The 15,939-nt window shown below is 36.8% G+C and overlaps 1 protein-coding gene across 4 annotated transcripts in view; it reads right to left on the reverse strand.

Moving 5' to 3' along the window:
• Positions 1-359: 359 nt before the first annotated feature.
• The window catches only part of PLEKHA1 (pleckstrin homology domain containing A1), an 82,949-nt gene continuing 67,369 nt past the window's right edge, over positions 360-15,939 (reverse strand). For 2 of the 4 annotated variants that reach the window (XM_037804750.1, XM_037804753.1), the window contains 4 exons: positions 7,538-7,602; positions 7,046-7,109; positions 5,269-5,358; positions 360-2,779 (listed from right to left, as the gene is read on the reverse strand). In XM_037804750.1, coding sequence (XP_037660678.1) covers positions 2,465-2,779; positions 5,269-5,358; positions 7,046-7,109; positions 7,538-7,602 — 534 coding nt within the window. In that variant the 3' untranslated portion in view covers positions 360-2,464. Of the gene's footprint in view, positions 2,780-3,968; positions 4,040-5,268; positions 5,359-7,045; positions 7,110-7,537; positions 7,603-15,939 lie in introns of all 4 variants that reach the window. The other 2 variants (XM_037804751.1, XM_037804752.1) reach the window with 2 other exon arrangements.

A 15,939-nucleotide genomic window follows, 5' to 3' on the forward strand; every position in this document is an offset into this window, starting at 1 on the left:
TGTCCTCTGCCTATCTCACACCTGTCCTGGTCTAACCAATATGCATTGCAAGCAGCCCACATGAGTCAAACTGTGCTCTGAAGCAAACATTTAATTTTGCTTTTAAGAACACATTTTTCAAATTAAGCAAAATAAGCACATACTTCCCTCTCCCTGCCATTCATCTTTCCTTGTATACTTTCACATCAAGCTATGCCTCAAGAATTTACAGATCCGAAGTTTCTTATTCTTTCAGAGTTTATAAATAGTCTCTCCTTAAATGTGTAAACTCAGGTAAGTTAGCCAAACACATTCTGTACTAGTTCCATTTACTTGTTCAAACAAGATCTGAACCAAATCAAATGCGAAATAGCTTAGGATTAATTCTGAGTAGTTTATTCTCATCATTACAGTGTTCAACCAGTTTGACATATAAAGATAACAGACATAAAAGTAAACATTGGGAGGCACACATATACTCCTATTCAGAGAGAAGACATGTTTTATAGATGTAAGTATATATACAGAAAAACTGCAGCAAATAATAAGGTATCCAAGTAATTTTTTGACAGTTCAGATGTGACTTATTTACAAGTATAAGTTTTAAAATAATTAAATAATTTTCATAGAATTATAAAAGTATGAGATAAATATTAGGAGACCCCGACAATCACGAGAATGTTTTCCTATGCTATTGAATATAAGGGTAGTTTTATAAAATTTGCAAAACAGACCTAGTAATGTGTCAACATGAATATGCTAAATACCAAATATACTAAACTGAACATGCAATGTGAGAGCTGTACCAAAACAAAACAAAACAAAACAAAACAAAAACCAGCATTAGGCTCCTGAATATTGCAAAGTGTCTATACAAGATTTCTTAGATGTGATCATGAGAAAAAAACCTTCAAAAAAAAGCCATTATTACTGATTCTATCTACTACTTAAAACCTTCTATCATTTTCAAATGTAGCTGCAAAAGAGAACTTAAATACAACTTTTTAAAAATATTAGCTTATGAATAAAAAAGTTGAGTGGTGCATTCTTTATAAATGGAGGTTTTTTAAACTGATACTATGTAATTGTAGTATAATAGCTATCAACCTCTGGATCCCCCCACTGTCGTAGTAGGAAATTTCTCTCCAGACCCTCATAAAAGAAGTCAACTTAGAAAATGAAAAGGAGAAAGGTCATACATTTGAGTTCAAAACAAAACAGTACTGAAAAAATGGTAAAATATCATAAATAGCAGCATGTGAAATTCAAGACTTTTCTTAACGCAAATGTTTTAAGACTGAACCTACAGAAATGGTACTTGCTCAGACCGATCTATTTATTCAACACCTGAAACTAAGTATGCTTTAGAGGTGCTTAAATTTATGAAACCCCATGATTAAACATATACTCAAATTTGTTTTTTTACATATATATATTGCACAGGAAGTAGAATACCAACATTCTGGTATTTCTAACATAAGATGCGATCTAACACATTCAAATATGCTACTGAAAATCAATTTTATCCCAAAGTTTAATACTAATTATGAGGGCTTAAGAGCACATTTATCTCAAAACAAAGATGAGAAAACACAGGCACTTGAATATAGGTTGTTAGTGACAAAAATCAGGTCACAAGTGAATGACTAAGGGCAGTTATCAATTATGTCTATACATATAAACTTGAGGTCTTTCACTGATCCAAATATAGAAACAAGATCTATTTACAAAACTGTTATAAGAAAATCAGATCTCCCCAAAATTTCATACCAAATAACAATTTTCAGTGAATTAAAAGCCCTGACTGCTACAAGTCCTGATTGAGCTTTTTCAAACAAACATCTAAGATACAGTTGTCTGAATTCTAATTTTCCCTCCTCTCTACTCCAATATCACCCACAACCATAACCAATGGTGTAATAATATCCTCTATGCAAAACTTATCACTCACCTTGAGATCCAGGGCATCAAAAAAGGTTATTTTCAAAACTGACACATGGTAGTATAAATTTTACAGCACCACAGACATCATGAGTTTAGATCCCTTAGTCTGGCAATATTTCATTTGATAATATTACTAAGAATGTGTAAATATTGAACATTTAAAAGGAAGTCATGGTTGCATTTTAAAAATGATCAAAAGAACTAATAAGCATTTTTAATGTTTTAAGTTATTAAAACTGTCAAATTCACTAGGAAAAAAAACCACACATTTTCATCACCCAAATGAGAGCACACAAGGCATCACAGTTGACACTGAGACACATAGGTTTCTGTTTCTTCTTTTTTTTTTTTTTTTAAGAAATTACATTTAGTTTGGCCACTCCCTGGATTCTTGGTTTACCAGCTTATAAAAAGTACATCTAAGAGGCAGTATAACATATGCATTAAAAACCGCTTCACCCTTTATCATCTTTGGCGAGAAGCCTCAGGAAGGGAAACTAAGGGATTTCTGGGGTAGGTCAGTCTCCACACGCTTCCATTTTTAAACATCACTGACTGGAAGGCTTGCGTCATCCAAGTCCACCGGGTTGCAATCGTTTTCCTGAGGGCCATCTTTACGTGGAGGTTTTAGCACAGACTGCTCAGTCACTTTGGAAGCTGGCTCTCTTGGAGAGACAGTCTGGACCTTGAAGTTCCCTGGCTTGACCTTGGCAAGAGATTCGTAAAATCCTCGCTTCTCCATGGTAAAGCTTGAGACCAAAGAGTTGCTGCGAGAGGCTGTGGAATGTGAGGTGGCTGCTGCTGCACTGGCAGGACGGAAAGCACACTTGGCTTCTGAAGCACAGTGGGGGTGCTCCTGTAAAGAGGAGTGGTGGTCAGACATGGGCAATCATTAACGACAAGGTTAGTAACTCAGCGTGAGACTTTATTCTCTGAAAAACAAACAAAACAAGACACACACGCACAAAGCAGAAGCATGAGCCATGGCAGCGTAAATATGCAAGTTCCTTCCCAAAGCAATGCATCTTTAGGGGTGAGTTTAAAGCAATGACAGCCAACAACCATTTCCACTAAGAAACCAGTTCTGTCACCAAAGCCAAATTTGGCAGCTTCTAATACTTTGGAGACTCAGCCAGCCTAAACTGGAATAGTGTTCCAATTGCAACTGAACTTTGTTTAAAAGGAAGCCTACCAGCCTTAGCATTTTATCTTATGGTATACTCCCAACACTAGGAATTATCCTATTTTAGAAAAAAAAAAATGAAAATAAAACAGGTAAAAATGAAAGACCATATTTCTTTAATAAAGTAGGAATCAACATTTTTCAAAAATACTGCTTTGTCTGACAAACTTAGAAGTTATTGCTTCCCTGAATTTCATTGCAACTAATAATAGCATATTTATTCATTTTAAAAATCTGTGGTGAAAGAATTATCAACTGTGAATATTAATTTCAATATGTTTCTAACTAGATCAAATCTGAAGATATCTTTAACTATGACTGTTCTAAATGCTTTGCCATATATTCCTATTATGTTGTATTCATTTACGTAACTAGAGGCTTTGAATGAAAAGTGTCACAAATGACCAAAACAATATAGATTCCCATTAGATGGCTAACTTTCACCTGAAATGTAAAATGTCAAGCAAACTAGTAATGTACAGTTTACCCAATGCATATGCATGATCTGCACAAATTATTAGAACAAAGGTGCATTTCAAGCATTGTATATGAAATACTGCAAAATACATAAAATGTAGAAATTGAAACTCCTGTGGCAATTTAGTAAACTAATTTTTAGAAGATAGCTCAATAACTTATCAGTTTGTAAACTTTTATTTTTCCCATTATTTGTTGTTGTTTTTTAACTACACATATCCAACCGGATGACTGTAGTGAAAAAGTTTGAGTTAGTGTTGACAAAGTCAGTTATGATAACTGCGAAAGGCAGTCTGGTTAACTCAACTTTATCTGATCAGTTGTAAGAAGTGAGTAAGTCCCGGCCCTCTAGTAAGAAGGCACGTTTGCGTGAGAGCCCACATACGTGCCGCATTCACCCGTCCTTGATGTATACCTCTGTATACAAGGATTCGACAGCCTTCTGGCCTGCCGCATCTGGAACACAGTGCAAAGCTAAGGTTAGAGTTAACCTATCCTGGGGAGAGGGAGGAAAAGAGAAAGTTTGCTGACAGTCACAGCTAGACAGAGCCCAATCTGCCCCCACCACAAAGCACAAAACACAAATGCCCTGCTCCAGCTTCTCCTCTTCCCAACAGACATTGTTTTTGCAGAGAGTCTCATAACTTGACTGCTGAAAGGTCACATAAAAACAAAGGCAGTTACAAAATCAACACCTATGAAAGTGACTTCTTAGATATTCCAAAAGGACATAAATAGAATGAGTTAAATAATTAAGAAATAAGAAAAACTGATTTCTATTTACTGATCTAGTATCACAACCAGGACACTATTAAAAGACAAGATTACTACAATATTACTACCAGGAAAAATATTAAAAATGCAGAATAACTAGTATTTAACATAAATCTAGATGATAAGAGATACCATGCTACATTATCAGACCACATTCTTAAATCTTCTATTTTAAGCCACTTAAAAAATTCATTCCCCAGGAGAATTCATATTTTCAGGTAACAGACCAGTGACCCAAATATTCCCAAGCCAAATCTTAGTCCTATGGTTCACCTGAACATAAATTGAAAACATTTTTCCTAGTATTTCTAAGCAGAATGTTTTGTATTTTCAATTTCATTATCATACTAGCACAAAGATAATCATGGTAGTAAGAAGCAGGCTTTTAAATAAACCTACTAGAAAATGACAATGTAAAATCTGACATGGAAAATACCGACTGAGAACATTTAAGGCTCTGACTACTCAATGGTCTTATGGCACCATTAAGTCAAAAAGTTTAACTGAAATTAGAGGAAGCAGAGAATAAATTGAGACATTCACAGACATGTGCACTGCTCTAAGTAAAGGTGAGCTAAACGATTGGACTACGTACCATACTAAGAATCTGTCAAGTTAAACCAAATCTGCTACTGACAAGGAATAATTCCTAAAACAAAGCAAGGAAACATCCATTCCTTAGTTGCTTTGCTTGTGCATTTAAGACAATACAATGCACAGAAAGTTATGTATACATAAAACTACAAGGAAGCATTAAATTAGAAATGCATTATTTTCTGCAAGTCCAATTGATACGAAAGTCAACATGCAAATAAATTTCAATACAGAGAGAAACCAGAAAGATTAGGGGGAGAGGAAGGAAAATAACTTGACAGGATGGGGGGGGCGGGGGCAGGGAGCAGGACACATACAGAAGCAGCTGATCTGCCAGGTCCCCGCTGGGCCACGATAGCGCCAGAGACAGCTTTAATCCAGCTGTGCATCTCCTCGGGGCTATCAGCCTAAAGGAAAGCAAAGAGCTCATTCAGTCCCCTTTTCCTCAAAATCAGCTGCTACTTCTATACATCCAGTGTGTTTATTTTGGTAAGAGAGTCACCAATGAAATCATTCCAAGGCAAATTGTAGAAATCACTTTTTTAAAACAGGTTTTTTTGCTGGGTAAGTCATTTATTACACAGAGATACAAGTTGTACACTTAATATTTTAAGATCAGACACATCAAAATGTGTCAACGGTGAATACTGCTGGAGAGAAAACAAGGCAAGCGGAAGTCACAGGAAGGCGTTCTCATTTTGCTCTATCTCCTGCTGTACAGTCGGAATCTGTTACAAGAATATTTATCTAACTGTGTAATTAAAAAAACGTTTTGACATCATTTTATATATTATTTTTTCTAGAAATAACTTCTGCAGTACCCTAAATTCTACAGAAGGATTGGTAAATCATATTCTAAAGAACTATTATTCTTTGGACAGGACCTGTCTTCTAATGTGAATTAAAAACCTTACTGTAACATTAATCCAATTTTACAAGGCCCTTAGGAGGGAGGCAGAGAGACCGCTCCCTACAAATTTTAAAGATACGAGACTACTTTTTAACCAAAGACATTAACAAGACTTTTTAAAAGGAAAAACTCACAAGCAGGCAAAGGTAAAAAGCATACTTTCATTCACTGCTAATAGGAACATAATTCTAGAAATCAATTTGGAAAAATAGGTTTAAAAAGGTTCGTGCTCTGATAGTTACTCCTGATTTAGAAACATCCTAAAGAAATTAGAAATTCAGACAAATTTTTATACAAAGACATTCATTACCACATACTTATCATAGTAAATATATGAAAACTATATAAATGAATGTTCAACAAAAGAGTAATAAAGAAAGTTTAATTGTGGAACATTCATACAATGGACTATGGTGCAGTTCTAAAAAGGGTTTCCAAGAATTTTTAATGTCATGGAAAAAATGACCACACTATATGAAACAAATAGGATATAACACTATACTTAGTATGATCCCTCTCCGCTATTATAAAAAGATTTGTCTTAAGAAAGGCAGCAAAACAATAAGGGTGGTTGCCTGAATGTGGGATTATGGGTGCTTTATAAGTCACCTTTTCCTCATATTTTTCTATATTTTCCAAATTTTCTGCAATAAGCATATGCAACTTTTACCAAAAAAAAAAAAAAAAAAAAAAAAAAAATGCTCTTTTAAAAAACTTCCAATCTAAATAATTCAATGTAGTAATCCAAAGGTACATTTTAAACTTAAGTACAAGATGCCTACCATGGTGAGACTATACAACTGACTGCCTACTATAATTGTGGTATTTGAGCTCCTCTTTTTAATAAAATTGCCCAAAAATGACAATAGAAAATCAAAATTCTAAAATTTGTGCAAAAATAATCCAACTTGAAGGCACATACTTCGCATCTAAGTTAAAATAGCATTTCCCTTCTTCTAAATACTACTTAGATCTATTTCATGAATTTATAGCAAATAATACCCATTTAGTGAACATATGACCTACCAATAACTCTATACATAGTGTCTTTTTATTAAGTTGGTGAATTTTTATTATTAGTCACTTTTTTTAACCTCATAAAAGCAACAAGATTTGTGTTTTATTTCACCTCTAAAATTATGAATTTCTTAGGAAGATCTATAATCTCCAAATTAGTATCTTACCTGCACGTAGAAAGTTCGAGATGTTGTTACAATTTCAAAGAGGTTGTCCCTCATCATTATGTCACTGTTAACAAAAAATTACCCAACAATTCATAAGTAACAGCTGACTGATGGTTTTTCTATTACTTATTTACCCAGTACCAAGTATGCGTCAATAAGAAAATAATCAGTTTGCGCAAATAAGCACTGGTATAGATAACACATTTTCTTGCAAAGCTCTATTTTGTAGCAACCTTGAAATACTAAAATTAAATTGCATCAATCTGTCAAAGTTACAGTATAATTATAAAATATTCTTATTACATTTTCCTTTGCATCAATAAGCGTAAGGATTCTGTTTCCTATTATTCAACTTTCAAATAAACAAACAAAAATTTCAATCCTTTAACAGAGGGTTTTGAAAATTTTACCGTATCTTACCTATAAAGAGCTAAGGTAACAAAAGAACAAATATCGGCACATGCCAGGCATCAAGTCAGAGTTGTTCCTTACCTTTGTTTACATTCCTGGACTTTATGAACCTCTTTAAGTGGTATTAATCGGAGAGGTTCCTTTTCCTGCAAAAAAAAGCAAACAGACAGAACCTAAGATGGCGGCTAGGCGAGACAGGGCAAAAAAAACACCTTCGTGAAAAATACTAGATAAAAACCAGAAAGTGACCTAGAACACCAGTTGCAGCGTAGCACCAGCCAGACAAGGTCTGCTGAATCCACAGGGACTGTGCATTTGGTGAAACCAGGAGTCTGCATTCTGAAATGAGTGAGTGAGCTCGCTGAAAGTCTGGCGGCCGCGCTGCGGTGTGGGAAACAGTGGGCTGGCGTTTGGAGACAGACTAGTTCTTTAAAAAAAAAAAAAAAAAAAGCCTGGGAGCGGCTGCAGATATGACAGGCAGAGCCATGCAGTGAAGCATGGCGGGAGTGGGCTGAGCTAACGCCTTGGTGTCTGGCATGGAGGATACCCCTTCCCACACCCGCTGCTGATTTCAAGACCAGGGGAGCAGAAGGGAGCCAAAAGGAGAAAAAAACCACACCCCTTGCAGCCATCTCCCCAGAGGGCTGGGGACACTCCTGCCTGTGGCCAGACCCACAGTCCAGAGCCGCGCCAAGAAACCCAGTGTGACGGGGAGTCTTTCCCACAGCACCGCACACACACCACAATATCAGTGGCCTTTAATGCACCCACAGCTGACTGTCCCGGAGCTGGGAGGGCGGAGCTGTGCAAAAAGTTAACACGTCCCATTCAACCATCTTTGAAGCAGGCTGGGAGTGCCCCTGCACAGCTCAGCGACCCAGGGCTTCCCTGGCGGGCCGGAGCGCACCTGTGACGTGGTGTGGCCCTCGCTCAGCAGAGGTCCTGGAAGAGCACAGCTGGGAAGTGGGACCCACTCGGAAATCCCAGGGACCCTACACAAAAACCAATGACTTGTGGGTCAGCAGCAGACACAATCTGTGGCAAGAATGAAATGAAGGCTTAGACTCTTGCAACAGCCTTAAATCTCCGGGAACACCTGGGAAGTTTGATTACTAAAGCTGCCCTGCCTCCCTAACCACCCAGACACACGCCCCACATTCAGGGAGGACAGCACCAACAACACACCCAAATTTAGTGCACCAATTGAACCCCACAAGAATCAGATCCCCACACATGACAAAGACAAAGTTGGGGAGAACTGACTTGAGGGGAATAGGTTACTCACGGATGCCAACTGCTGGTTAGTTAGAGAAAGTGTATGCCACCAAGCTGCAGTTCTGACAAATTAGAGATCAAGTAAAGCAAATGCCAAGAGGCTGAAAACAACAGAAAATCCTAAAGCATATGATAAAACCAGATGATATGGAGAACCCAAACCCAAACACCCAAATCAAAAGATCAGAAGACACACAGTATCTGGCACAATTAATCAAAGAACTACAGACAGGCAATGAGAGTATGGCACAGGATATAAAGGACATAAAGAAGACCCTAGAAGAGCATAAAGAAGAAATCGCAAGAGTAAATTAAAAAATAGAAGATCTTATGGAAATAAAAGAAACTGTAGGCCAAATTAAAAAAACTCTGAATACTCATAATACAAGATTAGAAGAAGTTGAACAACATCTCAGCCTCCTCGAGGACCACAGAACAGACAATGAAAGAACAAAAGAAAGAATGGGGAAAAAAATCGAAAAAATCAAAATGGATCTCAGGGATATGATAGATAAAATAAAACATCCAAATTTAAGATTCATTGGTGTCCCAGAGGGGAAGAGAAGGGTAAAGGTCTAGAAAGAGTATTCAAAGAAATTGTTGGGGAAAACTTCCTAAACCTTCTACACAATATAAATACACAAAGCATAAATGCCCAGCAAACTCCAAATAGAATAAATCCAAATAAACTCACTCCAAGACATACTCTGATCAGACTGACAAATACTGAAGAGAAGGAGCAAGTTCTGAAAGCAGCAAGAGAAAAGCAATTCACCACATACAAAGGAAACAACAGAAGACTAAGTAGTGACTGCTCAGAGGCCACCATGGAGGCGAGAAGGCAGTGGCATGACATATTTAAAATTCTGAGAGAGAAAAATTTCCAACCAAGAATACTTTATCCAGCAAAACTCTCCTTCAAATTTGAGGGAGAGCTTAAATTTTTCACAGACAAACAAATGCTGAGAGATTTTGCTAATAAAAGACCTGCCCTACTTCAGATACTAAAGGGAGCCCTACTGACAGAGAAACAAAGAAAGGGGAGAGAGAGAGACAGAGAATTTTAACAGACATATACAGAATATTATATCCCATGTCACCGGGACACACATTCTTCTCTAGTGATCATGGATCTTTCTCCAGAATGGACCGTATGCTGGGACATAAAAACAAGCCTCAATAAATTAAAAAAAAAAAAAATTAATTTGTTCAAAGCACATTCTCTGACCACAATGGAATACAAATAGAAGTCAATCACCATCACAGACTTGGAGAATTCACAAACACCTGGAGGGTAAAAATGAGGGGCAGATGAAAACATTCCTGGATAATCAAAAGCTGAGGGACTTCACCACCAGTAGACCTGTCCTATAAGAAATGCTAAAGGGAGTTGAGCAGGCTGAAAGGAAGGGACACTAAACAATTGACTGAAACCACATGGAGAAATAAAGATTTCCAGTAAAGATCGCATGGTAAATATAAATACCAATACTACTGTATTTTTGATTTGTAACTCCACTGTTTACTTCCTACAGGATCTAAAATACATAAACTGTAATGATAAATCAGTGGTTTTGGACTCAACGTAAAATACTAATTTTTGACAAGAACTACATAAAGGTGGGGGAATGAGGGAGTATAGGAACATAGTTTATGTGTCATATTGAAGTTAAGTTGGTATCAAAGAAAAACAAGATTGTTATAGATTTAAGATGTTAAATTTAAGCCCCATGGTAAACACAAAGACAGTATCAGAGAATATGACCATAGAGATGAAAAGTAGAGTAGGGGTTCCAAGAAATGGGGGAAGGAGCAATGGGGAGTTAAGAAATGAGAGTAGGGTTTCTGTTTGGGGTGAAGGGAAACTTCTAGAAATGGATGGAGGGAAGTTGATAGCATTGCAACATTCTAAATGTGATTAATCCCACTAATGGAATGCTAGGGAGGGGGTGGAATGGGAAGATTTAGGCTGTATATGTTTCCACAATTGAAAAAAAAAGACAGTCTAAATAGATGACAATTAAATGCCAAGGATGATCCTGGATGGGATCTGAGGATGGAGGAGAGGAGGCTCAAAGGGACACAGATGGGACATAAGAAAAAAAAAAGGAAATATAGACTGTAAGCTTTGTATCAATGTTGAATTTCTTGAACTTCTTAGCTGTGCTTAATGGGATAGCATAAAACAATGTTCTTGTCCGTGAGAAAGGTATATGTGAATTATATTGTTTGTTCAAAGACATGTGCAGCTTGCTCTCACATGTTCAGAGGACAGAGCAATAGATGATGGATGATAGGGAGGGAGGGAGGGAAAGAAAGAAACGGTGGTGTGACAGGATGTTAAAGGTGGTGGATCAGAGTATCGGAGGAGGGGGTTCGGGGTATGCTGGAGTTTTATGTATGGGGTTTGTACTGTTTTTGCAACTGTTCCTGTAAGTTTGAACTTATTTCAAAATAAAATTTATTTAAAAAAAAAAAAGCAAACAAACAGATGCATGGTGTTTATTCTTAAAATCCTTTTAAGGGTTACCTGCTTTATATGGAGAATTATGTGGAAATGATGCTTCTTTCTTGAAGCACTTCCAAAACAAAAATTACCTTTTGAAACCATCCATCACCAGAATAGCTCAGATGCTATAAACTTTATACACTTTTGTCTGAAACAAGGAAACTGGCATATAACCCATATTTATGTAATTTCTGGCCTTCTGAGTGTCAGTGTAGGTTATTAAAAGCCATTAACACGTGCATGCGGTAAGTGGATACTTCCTCTTCTGGAATGTTACTCTGATATACAAGGCAACAAGACTGGTGAACATCCAGCCTCTTTAACTTCAATTTGTCATTTTAAGAATATCATTTTTGTATGTATACAGCAATTATTTTAACAAGCACCATTTAGAGAACACTTACTAAGTGTCAGGACATCTGCTAAGTTTTCAATGTGCTATCTCATTTGAACTTCCCATAACCCCACAATACACGTACCTGAAGCAACTGAGGATTAGAAAGACATGTTGAGTCCCTCACCTAAGGTTACAAAACCAGAAATGATACAAACATAATAGATAACTAGTTCCTAATAATATATTATATTGTACTTTCCATGAACTACTATAAACTATATTCCACTGAATATATGACACCATGAGATTAAGACTTATCTGTATTTTATGTAGCACTAAGAAAAAATTAAATCATGACAGATGCTTCTCTTAAAATCACTTAAACATTTTTTCAAAGTTTTTATTTAAAAAGTTTCTTTTTGGTTAACTGTAGGATTTCTTTATATATTCTGGGTATTAAACTTTTATCAGATATGTAGTTTCCAAATATTTTCTCCCATTGTGTAGACTGTCATTTTATTTTCAAGATAAAGTCCTTTGAGGTAGAAAGTTTAATTTTTATGAGGTCCCATTTATCCATTTTTATTGTTGTTGCTTGTGCTTTGGATGTAAAGCCTAAGAAACCATTGCCTAACACAAGGTACAAAAGATGCTTCCCTTTATTTTCTTCCAGAAGTTTGACAGCTCTGGTTCTTATATGTAAGTGTTTGATCCATTTTGGATTGATTTTTGTATATGGTGTAAAACACAAACAGTGAACCCTAAGGTAAACCATGAACTACAGGTAACACTACAATTATAAAAATATGCTTTCATCAATTGTAACAAACGTACCATACTAAAGCAAAGTATTAATAATAGGGTGGTATATTGAAAACCTGTGTTTTATGCATGATTTTTCTGTAAATTCTTTAATAAAAATAATCTATTTTCTTTAATAAAAAATACATTTTTAAAAAATACAGTGTAAGATAAACTAAGGAGAAACAATAAGTACTCAATTTTCCATCAAGTCAATAAATGCTTGACACTGTAAATTGCATAAAAGAAAGGACCATATCTATCCCCTTAACCTTTGGATACCCAGTGCTTTTCCCTCTTGACAAATGTTGGTTTAATAAATGCATAACTAATCTATCATGCATTAAGTTGTGTGGGATATCAGCAAAAACAGCCTCTTAGAAACATGTAAAATATCCATTACATGAGATAAGGTATAATAAAGTTGATGTAGAATAGGAAAAAAAAGTTTTATTTTGAAATAAAATAAGACTATATTAGAGTTACAAAAATAATACAATGGATCCTGTATATCCTGCACCCTATTCTCCAAATACTGATATTTACATTTGCTTTATCATATATGTGAATATGCATGTGTGCATATATGTTTCTGAAATGTTCGAAGGGAAGTTGTAGACATGCTGCATCTTTACCAATAAATACTTCAGTGTGTATTTCCTAAAATACAGTAGAATATTACCACAGTACAACTAGGAAAATCAGAAAATCAACATGATGCAGTATTATTATCTAATCTATAGACCATATTCAGCTTTCATTAATTATCCCACCGGTAAACTTTATAACAAAGGAAATTAAAATTATTTTCTGATCCAGGACCACACCCTGTATTTAGTCATCACAACTCTGCCTCCTTTACTCTGGGACAGTGCCTCAGTCTTTCTCTTCAATAACCTTGGAGATTTCAAGAATCCAGGCCAGTTATTTTGTAGGTATGTCCCTCAAATTGGGCTTGTCTGGTGTTTATTCGTGATTGGATTCAGGTTATGCACTTTGGCAGGAAACCACAGTTGTGACGTAGTGTTCTTTTCAGCGTGTCATTATCATCCATAATTCCTACCTGAGATGACTGTTGCTACGATGGCTGCCAAATGATAATTCCATCATTATGTCTAAGTTTACTAGCTGGACTTTTACTCTAAGGAAAAGGCTTTCCTTCTCCCTTTATTTACTCGTGACTTCTTAAATTCTTTAGGTTAAAATCCATTGGTAGCATTATTTCTGTTCTCAAACTGTCCCAGTGATGAACACAGGGAGCCCCTTCAAGCTGGCCTCTTTGTCCTGACATGTCCCCATCATCCTCAGAGCCACTTCCTTACTTTCTGGTACAACTAATGTTCCAAGCTGGTTGTACTTCATCTGCTCTAGCTCTGAATTCAGCCACTTCTATAAGGAGTCCTGGTTCTTTTTATGAGAAAATGGCAGTCTGAGTTGCTCCTGAAGGAAAGTATTTGCCAATCTCTGCACTGGGCCTCCCCAGAAGCCCAGCCTCTCTTCAGTCCTTTTACAGCTGCAGGAGACTCCACTGTGCAGAAGGCCCCAGTTCACCTGACCATTCTTCTGTATATGGGCATTTGGTTATTTCCACTTACAAACAATGTGCAATGGACAACTGTGTGCATAGATACTCTCTTTTTGTTGATGTATCTTTCAGATATATTCATAGAAGTGGGATTGATGGGTCAAAGATAAACACATATGTAGCTTTTTTAGACATTGTCAAACACCCCTCCAAAAAGTTTCAGTCAGCCTGTATTCCCACCAGAAATATATGGGAGTACCTATTTCCCAACAGACTCTGCATCAGAATGTGCTGTCATATTCTGATTAAATTTTGCCCAATGTGACAGATAAGAAGTACTATTTCGGTGCAGTTTTAATGCATTTCTGTACTTATGTGTGATGAATATTTTTAATGTCGAGTCCTGTTTATTTCTTTTTAAACAAATTATCTACTCATGTCTTTTGCTCATTTTCCCACAGGATATTTTCCCTTCAATTCTCCCTCTCTCTTTTTTTAAACTTTGAAACAATCAACAACTTAACACAAAAGTTGAAAATACAGTAAAAAGAACTGATTTTCCTGAATCATGGTCAGATTGTATCGTTGACCCATACCTTATTACCCCCAAGTACATTAGTATGTATTCCCTACAAAGACCTTCTCTCATATAGTCACAGTACAATCATCAAAATCAATAAACTGTCCCCAAAATGTCTTTTATTAAAGCAGAAGGGTTCAGTTCAGAATCACAGACTGGTCATGTATCTTTTCTTCCCTTCAGTCTGGAACAGTTCCTCATTCTTCTCTTGACTTTCATAGTCCTGACGCTTTTGAAGGTCACAGGCTGGTTATTTGGACAGTTCCTCACTGTGAATGTGTCTAATGCTTTCTCATGACTGGATTCAGAGGATGCACTTTTGGCAGGAGGAGCACAGCAGTGATGCTGCCATCTTCTCACTCTATCCTGTAAATGGCAAATGGCTAATTCACCTCCTCATGGATGACGTTCACTCTAATCATTTGGTCACCTCATTAAAGTGGCAACTATGAGGATTCTTCATGAAGAGTTACTCTTCTCCCCTTTATAATTAGCATGTATGTTGTGGATAGAATTAGATTATGTAAATATCCTATTCCTCAAACATACATACATACATAACATACATTTATTTATATCTGCATAGGCTCATGGATTCCTATTTTATTCAATAGGTAATAATCTGTTATCATCATTAACTATTTTGATGCTCAAACGGTCCCCAAACTGGGCCAGAGGGAATGCTTTCACACTGGCTTCTGGTCCTTCTGACATGTCCCTATCATTCTGTGGACACTTCCCCACTTTCTGGTATAAGACATTCCAGCTCATATTATACTTCTGTAACAGCTCTGGAATTGGACATTCTCTCAGGAAGTCCAGGTTTTTTCTCAGTGGAAAGATCTATGGCGCATATGATACACATATAGATATATTATATAAACACATAAACACATAGACTTTTACAACTATATATTTATTTCTACATCTATCTATATATATAGAACAAGTTCACATCAATGCATTCAATTCCAATTGAATACCAACTTTTTTCCTTTTCCATGTTTGCTACTCCATTCTTTGACAGCAAGAAAGCTAGCTTTTTTAATCCTTAATATAGTTCCTTAGCTCATCAATAAGCATGTAGGTAATGGTTCTCCCGTCTCTGTCTCCACCCTCTCCCTGATGTGGATGCCCTCCCCGCCCCCGTCTTCCTCCTCCATGCTGGGCAGACTCCCCCGAGGACCAGGGGGCAGCCTCCTCTCACCCAGGTTGGCTCCGGGCCCCACCCAGGCTTCCCTGGTTCCTTCTGCCCTCCCCACCCCCACATTCCCTGGGACCCCACCACCGCTTTGCCTTTCCTAATGATTTTAGGTCTGAATGGCTTGCGACTGATGGGGGGTGAGGGGACAGAAGAGGGCAAAGAGAATAAGGAAGAATCCCCTCAAATTTTAAGAGTCTTTATATATTAGGGATATTAACGCTTTATCTCTGACACTTTCTCCAGTTTTTCAGT

Source organism: Choloepus didactylus, chromosome 15, assembly GCF_015220235.1.
Source record: "Choloepus didactylus isolate mChoDid1 chromosome 15, mChoDid1.pri, whole genome shotgun sequence".
In the NCBI taxonomy this organism is placed as follows: domain Eukaryota; kingdom Metazoa; phylum Chordata; class Mammalia; order Pilosa; family Megalonychidae; genus Choloepus; species Choloepus didactylus.